Source organism: Dermochelys coriacea, chromosome 4, assembly GCF_009764565.3.
Source record: "Dermochelys coriacea isolate rDerCor1 chromosome 4, rDerCor1.pri.v4, whole genome shotgun sequence".
Taxonomy (NCBI): Eukaryota; Metazoa; Chordata; order Testudines; family Dermochelyidae; genus Dermochelys; species Dermochelys coriacea.
This window is the reverse complement of record NC_050071.1, coordinates 58,720,949-58,744,615: the sequence shown is the minus strand read 5'-3', so window position 1 is coordinate 58,744,615 and position 23,667 is coordinate 58,720,949. Positions and strand designations below refer to the sequence as shown.

General features: G+C 37.0%; 1 protein-coding gene across 4 annotated transcripts in view; it reads left to right on the top strand.

The window, feature by feature from the left end:
* The window catches only part of IQCM (IQ motif containing M), a 195,409-nt gene that overhangs the window by 110,626 nt on the left and 61,116 nt on the right, over positions 1–23,667 (top strand). For all 4 annotated transcript variants that reach the window (XM_043513116.1, XM_043513119.1, XM_043513118.1 and 1 more), the window contains one exon: positions 16,349–16,507. In XM_043513116.1, coding sequence (XP_043369051.1) covers positions 16,349–16,507 — 159 coding nt within the window. The remainder of the gene's footprint in view (positions 1–16,348; positions 16,508–23,667) is intronic.

The window sequence follows — 23,667 nt, the reverse complement described above, 5'->3', positions numbered from 1 at the left end:
CTTGTGGGTGCAGAGCATCCACTAATCCCCAAAGCACCCCCAGAGTCGACGCCTATGTACTTGGGCAGGTAGCCTGCTACCCCACCTACACTGCTATTTTTACCATGTTAGCTAGCATGTGTCTGTCAGTCTGCACTGGGAAGCACACTCCCAGCTGTAGCGTAGACAGTGTAGACCCTAAAAACCAAATTCTGTTTGCCTTATAAAGAGTCTAGGAATGGATTTCCTGAAGAAGAAGAAAAGGAAAAAAAATAGCACCCTCTAGGTAAGATTAGACATAAACTTTGTTGATCTACAGATGAAATGAAACTTTGGACCACACAGAACCAGAGATGGAAGAAAGGCCATTAAAATGACTTCCTACAAACAAATGGAAATTATTTTAAATAGTTTGTGTCAAGATGTCTACTTTTGTAGCTCGTAGAACTGGCCATAAACATTTTGATTGGAAAAAAAAGTTTTGGAATTTGGTCAAAAATAAAATTGTCAACAAATTGTTTAATCAGAAACTCAAAATATAAACTTTTTTTAACCTTACACAGAATAACTACATTAATGTTGATTTGTCATTTTAATGGCTGCTTTTTCATCTTTTGAACATCTCCTCCTGGTCCTGATTACATATGGTCCAAGGTCTCCTATCACCTCATTGTGGATCCAAGATGTAGAGTCAAGAGCCACAGTTAACCAGGAAGTTTCCACTCCTTTTCTCCTTTTTTTTTTTTCCTGCTGCAGGGATGTGAGTTATTTTCTTCAGTGGTTAGAACTTTTTACTAAAGAAGTCAGATGCTGCAGTCAAATTTGAAATTTTAACTATAGTAGAAGTGTCACTCACAACTTTTCTGTTGCTAATGATTTACTGTTTTGATGGACATAGACTCAATTACTATTCTTTTCTCCTTAGGGTTTCTTGTCCTGAATGACTAACATAATTAAAGGAGAAAGGGGGAAAGATACAGCACACATCAATGAGCTTCCCAATTTGACCTTTTGGTAAAAATTCCTAATGCCAGATACTAAGCTACTGTAAATCAGCACTGCTCGATTGAAGTTAATGGAGTGATCTTATTTTACACCAGCTGAGGTTATGGACTCTGAGTTTCTAATATTATAGAATATTATTTTTACATATTTTAAAAATTATTATTTTATTATTTTAACAGAAGAGCTTGGTTTCATGTGATATCTTCCATTCTCAATGATTCCAATGCTTATGAAGCAATGATTATGTGTTAGCTACTGGCAGTGCAAACAAATAGGTGGCAATGAGCAGCCATTATATACTCAGAAATACCATTAAACAGTAGGGGTGAAATCCTGGCTCTGTTGAAGTAAATGGCAAAATTCCTATTCCCTTCAGTAGGGACATGCTTTCAACTCAGAAAAATATTTTTCTGAGACAGTTATTTAGGACTCTGAAGTTATCCCCTTTTCTCTTTGACTTGTGTGTGCGTGCCATAATATGTGTAAATCCTACCAGCGCAATCACTGTGGATGATGAGAAACTGAACTGACAGCTCATCTGAAGGACTAAACCTTGGAAGTTCTAGCCCAGGTTTTGGGATCCTTGAACTTAATTCATATCCCAAAGACCTGAACCAATATATTTGTAGCCCACAGAAAATAGATCCATACCCTTTTGGCACCGAAACTCTCTGATTGGTAAAACTCCTGTATTCTTCTTTTAAAGATGGACATGCACTAGAAAATTCTAACTGTAGATCACTTTTTTGAGTTCCTTAACTATGATGAGGTTTATTTTGTATTTTTCAAATGCTATTTTAAAATATTTGGTTTTTTATTCTATTCAGTAGGGAGATTTCCCTTTAGGACTGGGTTTCACAGCTGGAACTACTACAGAAAAATATGCTTAGGCTTGGAACTGAGACATTACTTACAATAATTTTATAACTACAGTCTTTATAGTACTCATGGCCTTGTTATTCAGCCATCGCAATTGTATCACCAATTGTTCCCACAGCACTTAGGGATTAAGAGTAAGGTTTCCATGGTAATCTTAGATTTGGTAAATGTTAAATTTCCCCCCTAAATGGATGGTAAATAGTTTAAATAAATAAATGACCAACTGGCTGCTAGTCAGAAATATACTTGATTGGTAAAAGAAATAGAAATATACCTCTGGTATAAAAATAGATGAGTCTGTTGAGCCATAATACATTCAAAATCTGCAAAATCATGACCCTACTGATAGTCAGTGTTAACAAAAGCTTGCTCCTTAATTATCTGATTGCATTCAGCTGCTGTTTCCCTCCTAAACTTAATTATAGTCCTAATAGCAGCTGTGCTGCCATTGTTTGTTGTAATTCATTTTAAAGTAGTTTGACTGGGTGTCATTGGTCTTCTTGACTAAATGTGCAAGGTTCAAAGTATCCACTACCACTAATAGCCCTCATCTCATCCCAGGATTATACTCATTATTTATATAATTATACGTTATACATTACACATAATTATTATTTCTTAATGATAGTTCTACACCCAAAAAGATGTTAAATAAAAACTATATATAGTTTTATTGTCTCTCTCTATATAAAACTTTTCTGATAAACTCCATTTCCATATTAGCCAACAATTACAATATCCTTCCATTACACTAAAAGATTTTCATATTGTTCCCATTTCTATTTCCTTCCATTGGTATCCTTTTGTCTGTTGATCATTCTGCACATCTCTGGCTGTAAGAGGTGCCCTATGCAAGTGCCTTTAGAGGAACAAGAATGTCCTTTATGTCCTTTAGGTTTTGTTGTGCTACTAGTAAACCATTGACAGGCCATACTTTGATGATTTAATGTGGCTGGGAGCTGGGATGGACTCCTGGGCTGGGGTGCTCTGGGGATCCCCTGCCACCCTCTAGGGCTGGGAGCTGGAGGGGGTGGGGGTCCCCTGCCACCTGTGGGGGTTGGGGAGCTGCAGGAGGGTCCCCCCACTGCCAGCAGGGGCTCAGCTGCTGTGGGGCCCCAATGTCATGGAGGTCACAGAAAGTCACGGAATCCGTGACTTCCATACCCTCAGACATACTCGTAGCCTTATATATGATCAAATATTTAAAGACTGCACTATAATGCATATGAACAAGAGGGCCAAATTAAAGTTTCAGAGGCAACCTTAATTCTGGACTTTCTTAACCTTTGGGTGTTTTAATTTGCAACTTTAATAATGTTCGTTTAACCCAGGGTTTTTTTAGGTGTGTAATATTTTATAAAGTTTGGTCACTAATTTAGGAAGATACATATCTCACTTGTGGCTATGTTACTTGTTAATATAGTCATCCCAAACTTTACAGCACTTCCAGCCATCATATAGCTATATTAGGGGCATCATAAATTTTTCTTCTCTTTCACACATGCTTTTTCAAATTACTGTATACCAAACACTTGCTATTGAAATCCACTGGATTCCAAGTATTAATCTGGGCAATGAGACAAGTCATCTATTTTGATAGATGCATTAAATGGATTATTCTATTAATTGTAACAGAGCTTTAATAGCATAATCCATTTAAAAGCATATTATATAGCATATATTTGCCAACTATCTCATAATCTACAATGTGAAAGTATATTTTAGAGTTATGTACTACATTTAAAAAGTACATTAAGTACAAATTTTAACCATGCTAGCAGATCTGAAGTGCAAATTTTATGAAATGAAAGTATATTTAATTATATTCATAGAATCATTGATTATGAGGCCAGAAAGGACCATTGTGATCATCTAGCCTGACCTCCTATATAACACAGGCCATAGGATTTATCTGAATTAATTCCTGTTTGAATTAGACCATATTTCACAAAATAAATAAATAAAATCTAATATTGATTTAAAAATTGCCAGTGATGGAGAATCCATAAATACTCCTTGGTTCCAATGGTCAATTATTCTCACTTTGAAAAATTTGAACCTTATTTCCAGTCTGAATTTATCTAGCTTCAACTTTGTCATTGGATTTTGTTATATTTTTGTGTGCTAGATTAAGAGACCATTATTAGATTTTTTTTTCCATGTAGGTAGTTTCAGACTGTGGCCTCTTAACCTTCTCTTTGTTAAACTAAACAGATTGAGTCTCTCACTATAAGGCATGCTTTCTAATCCTTTAATCATTCTTGTGGCTCTTCTCTAAACCCTCTCTACTTTTGTCAATACCCTTCCTGAATTGTGAACACCTGAACTGTGAACTGAATTGTGAACTGAACATAGTATTCTGTAGCTGTTTCCGCAGTTCCAAATAGATAATATAAACGCTTTTACTCATACTCAAGATTCCTGTTTATACATCCAGGGATTGCATTAGCGGTTTTGACCAGAGCCTTGCATTGGGAGCTCCTCTTCAGCTGATTATCCACCCTGATCCCTATGTCCTTTACGGAGTCACTCTTTCCAGGATAGAATCCCCCATCCTGGAAGTATGGTCTATGTTCTTTGTTTCTAGATGTATAAGTTTACATTTGGCTCCACTAAAGCACATATTGTTTGATTGCACGCAGCTTATCAGGAGCTCCCGATCACTCTGTGTCCAGTTGTCTCCCTTTATCATATCTATGATTGTTCTTATCTTGGCTTCCCCATGCTCCTGCTGTTTACCCTTCTTTTGGAGTCTAACTTTTAAAAGATATACTGAGTAGATGCCTCTTCCATTGATTAGTATCCTGTAAAACAGTCATTGTGGTGATCTTTGTTTAATGCATAAGAACAGCCATAGTGGGCGGACCAATGGTACGTGTATCCCAGTATCTGTCTCTGACAGTGACCAGTGCAAGATGCTTCAGAGGGAATGAACAGAACAGGAAAATTATCAAGTGATCCATCCCTTGTAGGAGAGTCCCAGCTTCTGGCAGTTGGAGGCTTAGAAATACCCAGAGCATGGGGTTAGATCTCTGACCATCTTGGCGAAGAACTGTTGATAGATAAGTTCACGGAGGATAGATCTAGTTCTTTTTTGAACCCAGTTTTACTTTTGACTTTCACAACATCCAATGGCAATGAGACCCAGGGATTGACTGTGCATTGTGTGAAATACTTCCTTATGTTTATTTAAAACCTACTGCCTCTTAATTGCACTGGGTGACCCCTAGTTCTTAAGTTATATGAAAGGGTAAATAACATTTCCCTATTCACTTTCTTCATGATTTGATAGACTTTTATCATATCACCAATTAGTCATCTCTTTTCTAAGATGAATGGTCCCAGTCTTTTTAATTTCTCTGCAGATGGAAGCTGTTCCATACCACTAATAATTTTTTGTGGCCTTTTTTGTACTGTTTCCAGTTCTAATATCTCTTTCTTGAGATGGGGTGATCAGAACTGAGTGCAGCGTTCCAGGTGTGGACATACCATGGATTTATATAGTGGCATTATTATATTTTCTTTTTATTATCTATTCCTTTCTCAATGGCTCCTAACACTCTGTTAGCGTTTTTGATTGCTGCAATGCATTGAACAGAAGTTTTCTGGGAAGTATCCACGCTGGCTCCAAGATCTTTCTTGAGTGATAACAGCTAATTTAGATCCCATGATTTTGTTTGTGTAGTTGGGATTGTTTTCCAAAGTGCATTATTTTGAACTCATCAATATTGAATTTCATCTGTCATTTTGTTGCCCAGTTACCCAGTTTAGTGAGATTCCTTTGTAATTCTTCACAGTCAGCTTTGGACTTGTATATCTTGTGTAATTTTGTATCATCTGCAAATTTTGCCACCTCATTGTTTATCTCCTTTTCCAGATAATTTATGAATATGTTGAACAGCAATGGTCCCAGTACAGATTGTTGGGGGACCCCGCCATTTACCTCACTCCATTGTGAAAATTGACCATTTATTCCTATCCTTTGTTTCTTATCTTTTTAACTAGTTACTGATCCATGACAGGACCTTCCCCTTTTGCCAGAACTGCTTATTTTGCTTAAGAGCCCTTGGTTTAGGACCTTGTCAAAGCTTTCTGAAAGACTAAGCAGCTGTATCAACTCAATCATCCTTGTCCACATGGACTCTCAAAGAATTCTAATAGATTAGTGAGGCATGACTTCTCTTTACACAAGTCTTGACTCTTTCCCAACATACTGTGTTTATCCATATGTCTGGTAATTTTGTTCTTAATTCAGCCAATTTCCTGGTACTGAAGTTAGTACTTCTGGCCTGTAATTACCAGAATCATCTCTGGATCCTTTTTTAAAAATTGACATTACTTTAAGTACCCTCCAATAGGTTCCATATCACAGTTAGTAGCTTTTCAGTTTCATATCTGAGTTCCTTATTGTTCCGTAGTGCTTATTATGATTTAATGTATCAATTTGTTCCAAAACCTCCTCTGTTGACACATCAATCTGAAACAGTTCCTCAGATTTGTCACCTAAAAAGAATGACCCCTGGATGTGGGGATCTTCCCCATATCCTCTGCAATGAAGACTGATGCAAAGAATTTATTTAGCTTCTCTGTAAGAGTCTTGTCTTCCCTGAGTGCTCCTTTAGCACCTCAATCATCCAGGGGCCCCACTGATTGCTTGGCAGGCTTCCTGCATCTGATGTACTTAAAATATTTTTTTGCTGTTAGTTTTTGTGTCCTTAGCTAGTTGCTCTTCAAATTCTTCTTGGCCTGCCTTATTATACTTGCCAGTTTACTTCTTTCTATTTTCTTCACTAGGATTTGACTTCAGTATTTACAGGATGCCTTTTGGCTCTATCTCTTTTACTCTGCTATTTAAACATGGTGGAATTTTTTGGTCCTCTTACTGTTTTGTTTTATTTTTAATTTATTTGGCGTATTCATTTAGTTTGAGCCTCTATTATGGTGTTTTTAAATAGTTTCCATGCAGTTTACAGTACTGTCACTCTTGTGACTGTTCCTTTTAATTTCCGTTTAACTGGCTTCCTCATTTCTGTGTAGTTCCTCTTTTTGAAGTTAAATGCAACTGTGGTGGGTTATTTTGGCATTTCCCCCTTCAGATATGTTAAATTTAATTACACTGTGGTTGCTCTTACTAAGTGGTGCAGCTATATTCACTTCTTGCACCAAATCCTGTGTGCCATTTAGGACTAAATCAAGAATTGCCTCTCCACTTGTGGGTTCCAGCACAAGCTACTCCAAGAAGCAATCATTTAATGTGTCTAGAAAAGTTATCTATGCATCCATTCCTGAGGTGACATATCCAGTCAATATGAGGATAGTTGAAATCCCCCAGTATTATTTCTTTTCTTTTGCCTTTGTAGTTTCTCTACAAGTAGGTGGGTAGTATGTTCCTACTACTGTTCTCTGATTGACCAAGAATGGAATTTCTATCCAGAGATATTCTATGGTACAGTTTGATTCATTTAAGACTTTTACTTTACTTGACTCTGTGCTTTCTTTCACATATAGTGCCACTCCCCCACCAGTACGACCTACTCGGTCATTCCTAGTACTTCTCTCTGATTCCATATAGTGTTGGCTCTGTTTACAAATTATAATATATGTGAGTAAATGAGAGCAGAATTTGTCCCAGACTATGCAATACTGTGGAGATGATTATTGTGAAACAAAAAAGACATTGAATAAACACAACTGGCAGAAAATCCACAATAATATACGGTATATTGCTGCAGAAGTCCAAAAGACACTAATACACATAGAAAAACAAGTTTCTAAGCAGTTTTACAAAGTAAAAACATGAAATTACATAATATTAATTTAGCTATAGGAGGAGTATGAAAAATTTAGTATTTTATTCAATAGTGAGCACAAGTTCAAATATATTATTAACATTGTTTTTATTTCCTTTGAAAAATCTGATATTAAGAATAATTACCTACATTTAATATTATCTTAATTGTGTTATTAATAATGATAAACATTTGGAACTAAGTTGGCTTGATTTTCCCCATCTCAGTTGTTTCCAGTAGAAGCTAACTATGAATGCTCTGTGAACAATTTTTAGATCATTTCATTGACTACAGAACAGCAAGGATAGGTAAACACTTTAGAATAAATTACAGGAACTAGTTAATTTCACAGTAGCATAAATTTGAGTCTTTACTTGAAAAAAATCAAGATCTTTGGTTTACAAAGAGGTATTGAACATGAACAAACATCTTTTGATTCCAATGTTTTGAAAGATAATTTACAAAAATACAGATATTAATAAAAAGCAAAACAAAATGATTACCCCTGTATTCTGATGAATCTTCTTGAGATGCCTGTTATGTTCATATTAGATCAGAGGATCTCAAACAGGGGGTCACGAGGTTATTACATGGGGGGTCATGAGCTGTCAGCGTCCACCCCAAACCCCGCTTTGCCTCCAGCATTTATAATGGTGTTAAATATATTAAAACATGTTTTAAATTTATAAGGGGGGGGTTACACTCAGAGGCTTTCTGTGTGAAAGGGGTCACCAGTACAAAAGTTTGAGAAACCCTGTATTAGATCTTAACAGAAAAGGATAGGTCACAAATTAAATATGATTTTTATTTGATCAGAAACCAACAGTATAAATTAAGGAAGAGATTTTAAAAAAAACCTACGGGGGTTTAGGAGCACATTTTCAATTAGGCTTGCACATCTAAATCCTTAGATGCTTTGCAAATCACCTCTTAACGTTCTTTTGAGTGTGGTCTGTTCTCCTTTTAGGCCCCAATACACAGGTGCCTCATGATATACATTGTAAGTAGTTTCATTGACTTTAATGGGCCTACTTGCAAGCCCTAATTCAACAATGCATTTTAGCACATGCTATTCAGCAAAACACCTAAGTATCTGCTTAAGTCCCACTAAGGTTAATGGCTTTCAGCATTTAGTTAAAGTTAAGCATGTGCTTAAGTGTTGTGCTGAATAGGAATGGTTTTGTTTAACTAAAGCCACCACACATAAAACAAAGTACATGTGCAGATTGTTTGCAGGATCAAGACATTTTGGTGTTTTTGTAATTGCTACAAAAAGGGGAATAGCCCCCTTCTCCATAATTCAGTAATAATAAAAATAATACTTATTATGCATTTAGATGTTTGTACAAATGCCCTATCAAATCTAAGACTGTAGCCCTCATTTTCGAGCTTCTTCTCTGTAAAGAGAAGCACAGATATTGACTTACGTTGAGGCCATAAAGATTCATTGTTTTTAGAGGCAAATTGTGACCAAGGCAATGCAGAGATCAGTATTTACTTCAAGGAATAATAACTCTGGATGTTCACCACTACTTGATGTCACTCTGTATACTATTACATGCCTTCTCGATCACCTCATAAACATCTGGAAATCTTTTTTTATAGCTATTCCTTTATTAACTGTAACATTTTCTTTGGACAGCCTAAAAGAGAGTGAAAGATTAGAAGTCCAATCCAGCTCTTACTTAAGTCAATGGAAAGAACCTGGGTCATCTTTTCTCTGAAGTGAACATATCCAGTTCTCTTTATTGTTTTGCCCATCATTTTAATTTTTTAGACGTTTTATAATTTGTGTGACTATCTGAATTCTCTCCAGTCTGTCTTTTATAATCAAAATTGATTATAGTACTTAATTTGTGGTCAAACCGGTGCTAATATTCCTATAAAATGGATAATTACTATGTCCGATTATAGTATATTTGGCACTTTCTGCATTTCAGGAAAAGTAGCTCAAATTAAATCTTTCTTACCCATCCCAGCTAGTAGCACACCATTAAACTGAATTAAATATAGGTAATTACTGTCAAAATATTTTTCCTCTGATTGTACATTGCCTGAATATAATTAAAGTATTTTTAAAGCAATTATAACCCATGTTATGGTAATTTTACTTCTGTTAATTTACATATAATATTTTATTATATTAACTAACTCCACATTTTGGGGTTTGACAAAAGCTTTGTATTGTTGACTCACATTCAATTTATCTGCCATTCCATACTTGTGAATTTGAGTATCCCTTCCTGTGTGAACCACATTATATTTGTCTTTAATGAATCTTATTTTATTGATCTTTTTGTCCATGATTCAGGATGGCTTATAATGCTGTTTGGCCTTATCCTGCAAGTCCTTGTGTGGTATACAGCAGTGAGCGCAAGGTTGCTACAGTCCAGCACAAGTGTGAATTAAGCGTATGAATGATCCCGCTCCCATTATAGTGAAAAGCAAAACTCCCATTGACTTCACTGAGCAGAAGTTAATCTCCAGCTCCCTGTACCCACGCTATCCCGTTCTCAGGAATGTAGGGTATAAAAGGGGCAGAGGATGGGTGTCTGTAGAGACATTGACTTAAGTCTGATCTTATGTCATGCAAAAAGCTATTCATTCTTTTCTCACTGGCACTAGGCAGGAGTAATTTGATGGATATACCCTAATGCCTTCATTAATATAGGATTGTATTCTCCTGAACTATTTGACCCAATCATCCCTTTTACCTAGTGTTTGCACATGCAGTTCCACATCCACATAATGCTGTGCATTATCAAGCCCTTTGTGATTGTTCATAGCTTCATGCCATATGTAGATATGAACAATGTACTCACTACTGTATCCTCCAAGCTATTAAGAAAATATATTGAACACCAAATGGTCCAACTGTCCTCTCCTCTCACCTTGACATGAGCCATTAATAAAATATGTTCATTTTTTTTAGCAAAATGGTGATCTACATTTTGAAGTTGTTGTGTGGAACAGTATCTCTTGCTTTACTACAGTAAATAAAGGGGCCAGATTTTGTTGGTCCCACTGAGTTCAAATGGGGTTTGCAGGGTTGAACTAGAGGCTGTAACTGAAGCAGAATTAGGCCCTGTAATAACAATACCTAGCTCTTAAATAGCATTTTTCATCAGTAGATCTCAAAGCACTTCACAAAGGATGCAAGTATCATTATACTCATTTACAGATGGGGAATCAGGCACAAAGAGGGGAAGTGGCCCTCCTGAAGTCACCCAGTAGACTAATGGCAGAGCTGTGAATATAACCCAGGTCTCCCAACCCATTGTCCAGTGGTCCATCCACTGAGCGACGCTGCCTCCACTGTACAAAATGCCATGTCCTCCCTTTCTCCACTAAATGTGTTTTCTTGTCAACAAATTAAGTAAAAGATTCTATTGTGGATTTTACAATCAGGGCTAGAGTAATGGAGATACAGCAGCAGTAGCTGGAGGCACTCTACCTGCAGAGTGCTGGAGCAGGCAAAGTAGAAGAGAACTCAGAATCTGGTCTTCTACCTTTTTAGAGGTGTAGCATTTCCCCTAGCACCAGCCTCCAACCACCAACTGGTGGGCACAGGCAATGATCACTAACCTCCCATCCTAGTCATGTTCCCTCTGGAACGTGGGGTGCTTGTGGCTGGACTAGCCTGTATCCGCTGCACATAAGAAGCACAAGCATCAACATTCTGATGGCTTCCTCCATAAGTATGCAAGAGATCAGGAGGGGCTCCCTGTTCCCTCTTTTCCCTGCTTATGTACATCAGCAAAGAGGCAGGGAGATTCTCATCCAAAGTGTGCTGATATTGTAATTCACATACACATGTATTTGCCTATAGGTTTTGTTTGTTCTATATTGATATGCTACATACAGCTTTTCCTTATACCATATACAATTATTTTCCCACCATAATAAAAAACAAAAGATGGGCGACCTAGCAAGAAGAGTAATTTAGTTTGCTTGGCCTTTTCAAAGAAAGAAATGGAAGACTGATATTACCTATCTGGGTTCAAATTTAAAAAATGGCTTTCAAAACAAAAGACAATTTAACTGTTGGGCTCCTGAAAGAGCAATCTTTATTTATAAAGATGTAGAAAGTGTGTTGTTTCATAGAACATCAAAATAATGGAAATTTCTTACTAGTATTATGAGAATAATTTAATTAACCCATTCTTTATCAAAGAATTTTAGGAGCAGAATGGTCAGGGAATCCAATTATAGATTTCCTAATGAACCCATCTGTGCCAAGCATTTATATGTTTGATTAGAGAAAAATATGGTTTCCTCATCTCCACATCCTGGAGGGAACAAAGGGAATGTTGTTTTATAATCTCACAAGCCTGAGCATGTCAGCAGTTACTAGTGTTGCTTTCAACATGGGAGAACTTCCTGACATGGAAAGGATTTTTCTAGCTGTCTGAACCAATAGAAATCAGAATGTTTGGTGTAATAAACTGGCAATTGGTGCTTAGATGATTTGTATAACTGCTACAATTATAAGCAAGAAATATTCTCATACACACGCATCAATCTATTTTTGTCTTCTGCTGTATGTTGTAAACTTTCTTAGTGTGCTATGCCTTCAGTTTAAAGTCTAATATTTAACAGATGCAGAGAGATGGATCTAATGATGTTTACTGGATGAATGGTGTGAAGGGGCATTACAAAAATTAGGTTTGCCACCCTGAGAGCTGGGAGGCAATGAGGGAATGGAAGAGTAGATCATTCGTCTTGAAGTCTGATAAGTATTTTCCAGTACAAATCGAGAGTGCCTGTGGGGAAGTTACATTGTGTTAAGGTGGTTAATGGTAGTGATGGCACTGAGCAGGAGGCTCATGCAAGTTAATATATGTAATAGACATGTTTTATCTCTGCCAATCCAAATTTTTACTATCTATCACCTTTGCCAAAGGTTTGGGAGCTGCTTACAAATTGACTTCTTTGCTAGCTAGCAATTTGAATTTGAATTTTCTGTTCTGCAGTTCCCCTGGTATTTGTTTTTTCCTCTCCTTTAAAATAGGTAATATGTTTTGTCATTTTTTCAGTTCTGGGATCCTGGCTGTACTTTGTTAGTTTTCAGTAATAATACACAGTCACTTTCATACTACTGCTGCTAGTTTCATTAGCTCTCTGAGCTGAATTCCATCTGATTTAGTGAACTTTCTTCTGTTATAATAAATCTGCTGTATATTACAAGATCAGCTATTGTTCTTCTTATTCAGCTTAGCCTGGATAATTCTGTTCTCCCATACCTTTTTAGAAAGGTGTATATGAGTTTGGGTGAAGTAGGTGGTGTTAGTCTGGATAGGAATTGATAGTCTCCATCGATCACTTTATAGACTGCAATATTTTTAAATGTTTATACTGGAACGTGATGAGGACTGCCAAAATAGTCTGAAATTTTAACATTTTGTTGTCTCTCTATTAAAAATGAGTAAACATCCCAGAACTCAAGTTAGCTATATTTTTAATATGTTGCCATTCACTGGAATGGAAAAAATAAGATCTGGCTGTGCTATTAATAATTACTCCTGTGGAAAGATCCTCGGCTGGTATAAATTGTGGTAGCTCTATTTAAGTCACTGGAGTTGTGACAGTTTACACCAGCTGATGATCTGATGCTGGTTTTCAAATTTTGGATTGTTAGGTACAAAGGAGTTTGTAAATAGTAACCAGGAAGTTTTATTAAATGTTGTTTCTTAAGTCATAAAGCCATTTTAAAATACAACGTTATTGATTGTAACCCTTTGCATGGCCTCTCAGTATACCTGCTTGATTAGTCCTGCAGGTCATGTTCTTAGTCAAGTTTTAATAAACGTTTTGTCCTTTTTCCTTGTCATGTACTATAGGCATTTAATTATGATATCAATGATCAATGATCCTTATATTTATTTTCCTAGATCGTATCACTCAGTGACATCCCTCTGAAATGCTTTCTTAGCAGTTTTGCCCTTCAACTGTAACTCCTGTTCCTCTACTTCTTCATTAATGATCTTGGAGTGCTTACATTAACGCTTAAAAGAAAATATTACATGTAAGATAGTTCCATTAATTTAGGAATAGGGACAGTCTATTTAGAGTCCCCTTTCCTTGTTCAAGGAGGAGAACATTTTTCATTTTGATAAATGAGCTGCCTTGTTTATAACTTTTTTACTAATGAATAGAAAATAAGTTGTTAAATAAAAATGGTATGACAAAAAAGTGTGACATACACTTATTTCATATTGAAGAAAATGAATGCAACATGAAGTGATTTTACTGAACTGTGACAACAAATTTTAAAAGCTCAGATTTGAGAGCTGTGATGCCAGGGAGTTTAATTGTCAACCGGATACAGATTTTTTTTGCCTCTGATCTTGGTTTCAATATAGCTCAGATGGCTAACAACCAAAAGTTATCAATGGTGGCTGGCTGTGCAGTGGCATGAGATGCTTTCTAGTGGATACCAAAGTTGTTCACACCCAGAAGCCCAATATTACCACAATTGATAGTCTAGAAGGTGGGTTGTGTCTGGAGACTAATTGGTATGGGGAGTGAAATATCCCTCACAGTATTTAGATGCATTTCCTCCTGGCCAATACTGCCAATGTAATATGGAGAAACTTACACCACTTGCCTGTACTGTATGCAAAGACAGGATTGTAGTTTCCTGAACTGTCAGTTCAATGCTTTCAACAAGCATCAAGTTCACTTAAAAAATAAGCTGGTAGGAAATAGTTCCCAATGTATTTTAATATTGTATAATTCTGTGAATTATTGTGTCTTAAAACATTGAGTTATTTTAGGATTTATTTTTTTTCTAGAATTTACACAATACGCTTAATATTATAAAAAACAAAGTGCATTCACAGTATCTGAAACATCTGTCCCATCGTTTCTCTAACTTTAAACACAAAAGAAGTCTCTCCTCAAACTGAATACCAACCCCAATGTTGCCAACTCCAATGATTTTACCATGAGTGGCATGATGTTCTGTATTTCATAAAGGTCATGGCTTGAAGAGATTGCATGAGAATCTCAGCTTTTATTAAAAAAGAAAGTAAGCATCAAGCCCTCATGGTTGAAGAGAAAAGCTGGAAAACAAGAAGCAAGTGCACTCTAAAGGGTAAAAACAAACAAACAACAGACGTCAAATAAGAAGAAACCAATATTAATAAATCTCACGGTATTTAAGTCAATATCATGATTTTGCGGGAGGGCCTTACTCATGGTGTTTGAATGTTCAGAGGCTGGCATTCCACAATGAGAATAGAAGAGAGCTATTGCACCTTGCTGTAAAGATCAGTGAACTGAAGCACTGTCAATTCAGCCACGTGAGTTGTGATGCCCTCACTCCTCTTTTGGAGGTGTTTTGTCTACTATATGGTTAGCATTTTTTGGCAATATTCATTAAACACCAGGGACTTGATTCTGCACTGTGGCAAGGTTTGGGTGCAGCATGGGGTAGGGTGTGTCAGAGAACTTGTCACAGCTCCTTCATTCTCAGCTGCCATGCCCAGTATAAGTTAAAGCTACAACATGGAAGCTTTAACATACGCCATTGATTTAAGGTTCCTCAAGTACCTTACATCAGTGAAGAATTGGGTGCATTGGAGCTTCACTCTGTCACACCTACTCCCCGATGACATCCCTTCTGAGCCCCCAGAACACCCTTAACCTCCCTTACACCAAAATCAATGGGCCAAGTTGGACTGCTAAAGGACTGAGCCAGGGAGGACTGCAGGACATTCTGGACTTATACCCTAGAATGGGTTTGTTTGTTTTCACAAGGACTATGTGAGACTCGGCCAGAGAGCTGAGTCACCAAAGATCTGCCTGACAAGCGCAGCAACCAGCGGGGCACTAGGAGCCAACTGCAGGCACACACACACTCAACCAGGGGGCACTTGAAAGAGGTGGGAGCCACCCCATTAAAAGTGCCCATTCCTATTGACTTCAACAGAAGAACTTGCATGAGACCGTTACAGGACCAAATACTGTTGGTCTTTTTGATGTCAGTGTTATTTCATTTTGTTCTTACCATATCTTGTCAGCAACTGCCCATTTTAAATCATTATTGAAGAGACTGACTGCTTGCTTGAAGGTGTAGCTTATCTTTCATTTTCTCAAATAATTTACAGGCTGAAGCTTGAGGTAGTGTTGTTCATGACCAATTCACAGAAAGCATCTAGCCTGGGACTTTCAAAGGGGTCAAAGGGAGTTATGCACCCAACCCTCAGAGATTTTCAACCCCTTTGAAAATCTCAGTCCTGAAAATTAGTGTTGTGTGAGGAAACCTATTTAATCAGACTATCTACTCGTGAGCATCATTACTGAATAAGCTTCTGTACATAATACCAGTTTAATTATTAGAATACTACTAATACAATATCCCTATGAAGAATCCTAACATTGTGCTATATAATGCTTAATGGCCAAGATCATTGTAAGGTGAATCTATCCAAATTATACACCTTTACAATGACTGTGAAATCACATGCATGAACTGCATAGCCTATGGTTCTTCAGTGATTCAGCCTGCACAGGCTGGGGAGTCCAATTTCGGGTATGAAACAATCCTGAAGTATGTGCTGAAGCCAAATTTCCATGTGCAACTACCATTAATGTTAATGTCAATTGCATACATGTATCCAAAGAAAGGATACGCCTCAGTATTTGAAGTGTAGTTGTAGGGCACTATATGAATGCTGTTTCTTTGTTCCCAGGTCACACTTCTGAAGTAACCACCATCAAGCAGCATCAGGCGCTCGAAATGGCTTTCACACTGTATCCTCCTGCTGGTGCAAAGCAGAGTATTGTAGCTCCTGTAAAGTCAACCTGGGTGCAACCTATAGTGGATGGAGAAGATGGATATATATATTTAGGTAAAATTTTAAAAGCCATATTAGGCTATGAATATAGTCAGGTGGATGAGGATATTTTGCTTCACCAATGTGTGGTATAAGTTGTGTGTAGACTATCTCTCTATAGAAATGCTGAATAATAGATATAAACTTTCTAAATAAACCAAATATTTGATAGAAGTGATGTCAACATTTTGAGTTAAAAGCACTGGCTTATAGGAGAACCTGCTACCAAATATATTTACTCAGCATTTTGGTAATGATTTTAATAGGTCTAACATTACGAAAGACCAATCTATAGTGTGCCTGTGCATCTATGTGAGGCCCTTATCAGTAAAAATGCCACATTTCTACCTCTGGGTGGTAGAGACAGACAGTAGAGAACCCATACAGAAGATCAGAAGTGCACACCATGGAGTACAGCTGTGTAGCATCTCTCCACAATGGAATGCTGGGAAGGGAGAAGAAGTAGAATGGGTATCTTTGGGGTCTGCTAGAATTGTGTTTATGGGTTCTGGGGACAGAGACACCTGACTGCTGTGGCAACACCACAATACCATTGCAAAGTCAACCTCAGAGCAGGGTGGTGGCTTTCCATGACAGCAGAGGAGTGGGCCTGAGGGGGGATATGACTGCAGCTGGTCGATTTGTGGGTATGTGAATGCATTGGCTAAAACCCCTAGCAGGGGAAAAGGAAGTGCAAAGGCAAAAAGAGCAACCTTTTTTACTGACTATGGAGTGTAGTAGCAGTTTCAGAGAATTTTTGCTGGTGCTCTGAAGCCTGGGAAGGAGGAAGTCTTCCTTTACTCATCCCCTATGGAGATCCCCTGTACAAAGCATTTGTAGTTTTGGCTCTGAGTGAGAATCCACAAGGCTAAAATTCCACATGGCTCACATCTCCTATTGCCTTTTCTCATAGTGCATCATGCAGCAGCAGCCCAACTGTCTGTTGGAAACTGCATGTTAGTGCTGAATATCTTGCCATTTCCTCCCACATGCTTTGAGAAATTTCCTGAGCTTATTAATTAGGCTATGAGCCCATTTCCAAGATTTGGCCTGAAGTGGACAGCAAGTATGTTGCACAGAGGAGCTGAAATTAAGGGCACAGAAAAGATTGTATGCTGCTGCACGGTTGGGCCTTTTGAAATAACACATTTTAAAGCAGAAGATTGGAGGAGAAGTAAATGGACATGGGTGGGAGTCGCTCCTCTCCTTTCCAGCCAACATCCCATTGGCTGGTGCTGCATTCAAACAACAAAAAGTAGAACTGAAACTAAGTGGCAATGAGCCTTGACATTTTAACAATACACACTTCCTTTTTTTTTTATAACTACCTTATTACAACAATGTTCCCACTGACAGCCAAAGTGATGCAGACATAATCCTATTATTTTCGTGCTTTATATGCTTCATATCTCAGCCATGCCTTAAGTTACAAGGTCTTTATTCAAACTGAATTCCATTTATTATATGACTATTTTCATAGGAGGATATTGCATGACAGTTAACAGTTACAAGCTTGTTGCTGAAAACAAATTGTGAGAGGATTCTTTTTAATCTGTAGATGCATCGCTGTTTCTGCACCAAACACAGAAACTAGCACTGTTTTTAAATATCTTTGAATTATTGCTATAAAGTGATGCATGATCTTTTGATTCGGCCACATTTTTAGCTGATGTAAATTGTCATAGCTTCATTGACTTCAACAGGCCTACGTCAATTTACGCCAACTGTGGATTGGGGCCTTTTTTGTTAAGGTAATTAAACCTGCCAGCATCTGTAGTAGTATTTAAGTGCTTGTCCATGAGTTGATTGATTTTCTAGCCAATAACTTCACTTCTAAAATGCTTATTTAGATCTTTGATAGAACATTAGTGTCTTGAATTTGGATTATCGTTCTTATCTATATTATATAGAAGAGAAGACAAAAGTGGATCTTCAAATGATTGTTGTATATAGTAAAGGCTACTTCTGAAAGCCTTTATAGTTTTTTCTAAGTGACCGGCATATTGCATCTTTTTGAGTTACCATGGTTATTAAACCAGTTGACAAGTAAGAGGCAGCAGTTGCCTTGAAAAGAGATTAGTCTATTAAAGGAGGACTTTCTGTAGCTCGGTGACTCCTCTTCCTATAAACATTTTAGGAAAAATAGTCCTGGAAATTTATTGTGTGTATACTCATAAAAAGTGGTACAGAATCCAGACATAATTCTTTTTACTATTGATTCTGCTTCTGTGGCTTCTGAGATGTGTTGAACTTTCATCAGATAATTGAGTTGCAATTAATAGACAGTTATCTGCTGGTTTACAGGAAGTAAAGATTCATGTGATTTAAATAAACAGAAATGGGCTTTTTAAAGCAGGGGTTCTCAAACTGGGGGTCGTGATCCTTCAGGGGGTTGTGAGGTTATTATATGGGGGGTCACGAGCTGTCAGCCTCTACCCCAAGCCCCGCTTTGTCTCCAGCATTTATAATGGTGTTAAATATATAAAAATGTGTTTTTAATTTATAAGGGGGGGTCGCACTCAGAGGCTTTCTGTGTGAAAGGGGTCCTCAGTACAAAAGTTTGAGAACCCCTCTGTATTTTCAGAGTACAGTAGCTTTATTCATCTCATTGATCTATATGGCATGTTTTTGGGAGGCCATTCCATAATGCTGCTTCATTTATATTAACTGATATTGCCCCCCCCCGCCCATTTCCTATTGGTAATGTGCCAACATCTCTTGTTAAGGACGAGTGAGTTTCATTAAATTTTTGCATTGGAAAATGGCAGAAAATACGCAATTCTACTTAGAATGTGCTATTTTTGTATAGTGACTTTTCCAACTTGTATTTGCTATCTTGCATATTCACAGTTATATCTGATCACTTTTCTGATTAAAGAGTCTGAAAAATCCCCTGTACTCTGCCCTTATCTAGTGAGTGGTAGCTATGTTTTGATTTTAGAATTTTTATCACTGGCAGTATATGAGCCAGAAAATGAAGCTTAATGCTTATCTTCCATGTTCTTTGCAGGACTAGCAATCATTTATGTTAATTTTAATTAATAAAACCTTTAGTCTTTAATTGTGAACTGGGCAGATTTGATAAAGAAATCACTTGGACACCATAAACATGGAATTAAGCAATGCCATTTTTAGAATCAGTTTTCAAAGTAAAGATGCACTTAAGGTTAGAATTCTTTGAACTTCCGGTTTTCTCTCTAGGATTAGAGGAAGGCCACCTTGGGGGGGTGAATTATCGATTATCTTGTTGGGACAAAGCAATAAAATAACTTAACTAAAAATACTATTAAACATTAGCAAAACTAATTATATTGTTTTCTCAAAAGGAATTACTTTTCTCTCGAGATGAATAAATATTGCAGAAATAATTTAATATACAATCAAGATTTAAAAGTGATCTTTTCTAAGGAAAATTGCATTTACTTTTCACAAAGCCAAAATGATCCATTTATGTAAATAAAGGCAACCTGAAAGTGAGAGAGTGGCTAACTAAACAAACAATATTACCTTCATTTTCTTTTCTTTTCTTTTTTTCTTGGTCTTGGATGCGAGGGGCGATGATTGGTAGTCCCAGTTAGGTCTGTATATTTCTGGAAATGGGGTTTCTGGGCTGATTTGGTTCCCATATTCCATAAGGTGCCTTCCTCTAATCTCCATGGAAGCTGGTAGGGTTTGTAAGGACTACCATGCTACAAAAGGAGTCCTGTGAGAGAATGAAAATTTGCTGTCACTACCAACTCCTGTAGTATTAAGCACATGCATTTGGGTCATTCTGCCCTAAACTACTCCCACATGGGGAGGGATCAGTGTGTTTCAACTGATAGGTCAATGGAACTAGGACAGGAAATCTAGGTTTTATTCACACTGACTTACTGTGTCACCTTGGCCAAATCACTTCAACTCTCTGTGCCTGTTTTCCCATTTGTAAAATAAGGATAATGTTATATACCCACTTTTTTAAAGCACTTTGAGATGGGCAGATGAAGAGCTATCCATGGAAATACTAATTAGTAGTAGTATTATTAGTAAACTCTTTTTTTGCTGTGTCAGCAATTGGCCTCAGTTTGTATTTAGATGGGATGTAATAATAATTAATTATTTTTAGTAAGCATCCTTTTTGCCAAAAGCCCTATGGAACAATGATATGCTGCCAATCACTTAATAAGGGGTTCCCATTACAATTTTCCTTTCCTTATGACAAAATCCTTGTACCAGTGGTGTATATGCTTGCAGAGAAGTGAGGTCTATGACTAGGAAACCTATGTAATTATTTTTCCATTGGAACAAAGCCATTTGCTCAATATAATCAAGCAAGCAGGCAACACCTCAGAGCAAACAATCCTAGAGTCACTGTACTTGCTAGAAATATGTATATTTTTTCTTGAAAAATATAAAATATATTGATAGCACAGCACAGTGTTTAGCATGTATAACTTGAAGGTGGAGGGAAGAGTTGAGGAAGATCTTGTGGGGGGTAAAGCCTTTCCTGGAAAATTAATTTACAAAACAAATATTTTGTGTTCTGGTCCAAAATCTTTCCTTTGACTTCAAAGAGAACTTGGATCAGGCCCTTGGTGCATTCCAAACATGAACACTTTGCACTTCAGTAATTATTTCACGGGGGATGTTTTAAGGATTTCAAGGATGATTTAGTAGCAGAATTCAGTGAGGTAGGGAGGGGGGATGACTCCATCAGAAGGTGGGAAATCACCCTAATCTTCCCTTTAATATTATAATGGTATTCTAACAAATGGTTCCATGTGTACCCTCTGTCACTGACTTGGGGAACTGTTCTGTTCTGCAGTAGCATACTGCAAACATAATGAAACTCATTAAAAAGGTATTCATGACATTTCAAAAGAAAAGAGTAAATGGAGGGGTTTCAGCAACACAGGGGAAAAAATGGGAGGGTTAAAACACTTATAAAATAAGGGAACAGCTCTGACCATTCTGAATAAGAACTAGAGAAGAGGGGGATATTTCAGATGTTGTTTGAATGTATATATGTAGTATAGATTACCTCTTTATATTAGCGTTGATATTACTATCTTGATTACTGAGCTGTTTAATAGCATGATTTAATTTACATAGTGTAGCCTCAAAAATAAAAGAAGCAGATATTATAGGGCTAAACTCTACATAGTAGGAAAACTCTACATAGTGTCAGTTTGGAATAAAAGCTTCTAATGATGTGTTTCGAACAGCCTCCTGTCTTCAATAAATTGTCTACAGAGTGAAATTCATCTGCTGAACAATCTAATACATAAAAATTAATCAAAATGTCCCATTAATTAAGTATATTTACTTAGTCCCATTCATTAAAAATGCTTGCAAATGACATGTTTTTGTCACAGATCTTGAACAATACATGTCATTTGAGATTTATGCTGAATAAGTAATTCATAAGAAATGTTAAAATGAATGCAGTTATGTACCAGTAGAAAATATAGAATACACACAGGAGTTACATGAAAAGTCTCAAAATAATGGGCAGGTTAGCATTGTACTATATTTCCTATGCACAGATGAGTAGGTTAAGGACTGCAGGTAAATTTTTCAAATTGCCTGAGTCCCATTTTAAAAAAATTCTCAGCCTGTAGTAGCCTAAATCTCACTGAAAATTAATGGGACATTGACTCTGAAAGGTCATCCTAGGATGTGAGAGACCTGGGTAGAGCTGAGCGAATAACTGATTTTTGATTAGCCGAAATGAAAAACCAAAAACCTTTTGTCTGGGTTGAACAAAAGGTTTTGATCCCCATTTTAAATGGACATTTCTGATTTTTTTTTCATTTTTTTGGCCATAACTATTAGCCAATTTGATTGGAATTCACAAATGATTTCAATGCCCCCCAAAATGCATTACTGTAACTAGTGCATTTGCTATTCACTGAAAAAAATTCACTCAGTTCTAAACTGGGTTCAAATGACCCATTTATGCAGCTCTAGCCCTAGGTGTCTAACTCACATTGAAATCAATGTGAGTTAGGCGAGTAGGCACTTTTGAAAATCTCATTAGGTGCCCATCTGAATCTTTAAGTACATACATACCTTTAAAATGTGTCCCTAAGTGCCTAAATCTCTTTTGTAAATGGGACTTTATCTCCCAAGTTACTTAAACACTTTAGAAAATCTTATTCTGGATCAGTTTGTCAACCCTCTAATGTTCTCAGTACATTTTTGTGTTCATGTATTTTCTTTTTTCCTGTATTAAAAACTGTAAGTTTAAAGGCAGCAAAGAGTCCTGTGTTACCTTATAGACTAACAGATGTACTGGAGCATAAGCTTTCGTGGGTGAATACGCACTTCATCAGATGCAGATAGGTGAATGCCCACTTTGTCACATGCATCTGATGAAGTGGGTATTTACCCACGAAAGCTTATGCTCCAATACGTCTGTTAGTCTATAAGGTGCCACAGGACTCTCTGCTGCTTTTACAGATCCAGACTGACACAGCTACCCTTCCGATACTTGTAAATTTAAAGGAAAAACATAGTCTTTGGGATTAATCAAGCTAAATTGTTTTATTTAAATATGTAGTAAGTCATTTTACAAATATTATTTACTCAATCTAATTAAAGAAGTATGTAAAAAAATGTATGTGCCAATGAAAAAATATATTCAGCCCTGACTGTAGTGGGTGCAATTGAAATCTCGAGTTCAGCACACACAGTAGACCATAATTGTCTCAAAGGAATCGTTACACGATTGAATCCTGGATCTGTTATGTGCATAGTCCCTATACCATACATACAATATTGAATACTTAAACTATGGGATTCCCACAACAGAGATATATAGTTTTCAGATTCTGTTGGAAATAGAGATGACTCAAATTGGGAATTTCCTGTGCATGGGAAATTTAGACATTTTTAAATATGGTTTTGATGATTCAGACTGAGTTTAAATTTTGTAGACATTTCTTCTGAACTGGACATTGACAAATTTCATTTAGGAAACTTCAAAACACCAAAATGGCAGAGCTGAGAGCCTCAACTTTGAGAGCCACAGCTTGCCTGGGTCTTCCAGAGCTTCCAAGGCTGCCAGACTTCTGGCTCCTCATCAGGGATCCTGAAAGCCCTGAAAACCCTGGTGGAGCCATGAGTGGAGCCCGTGGTGTGTGTACACAGCATTTTGGAGCTAGCTTCCCGATTTAGGCTGACAGACTTGGGTT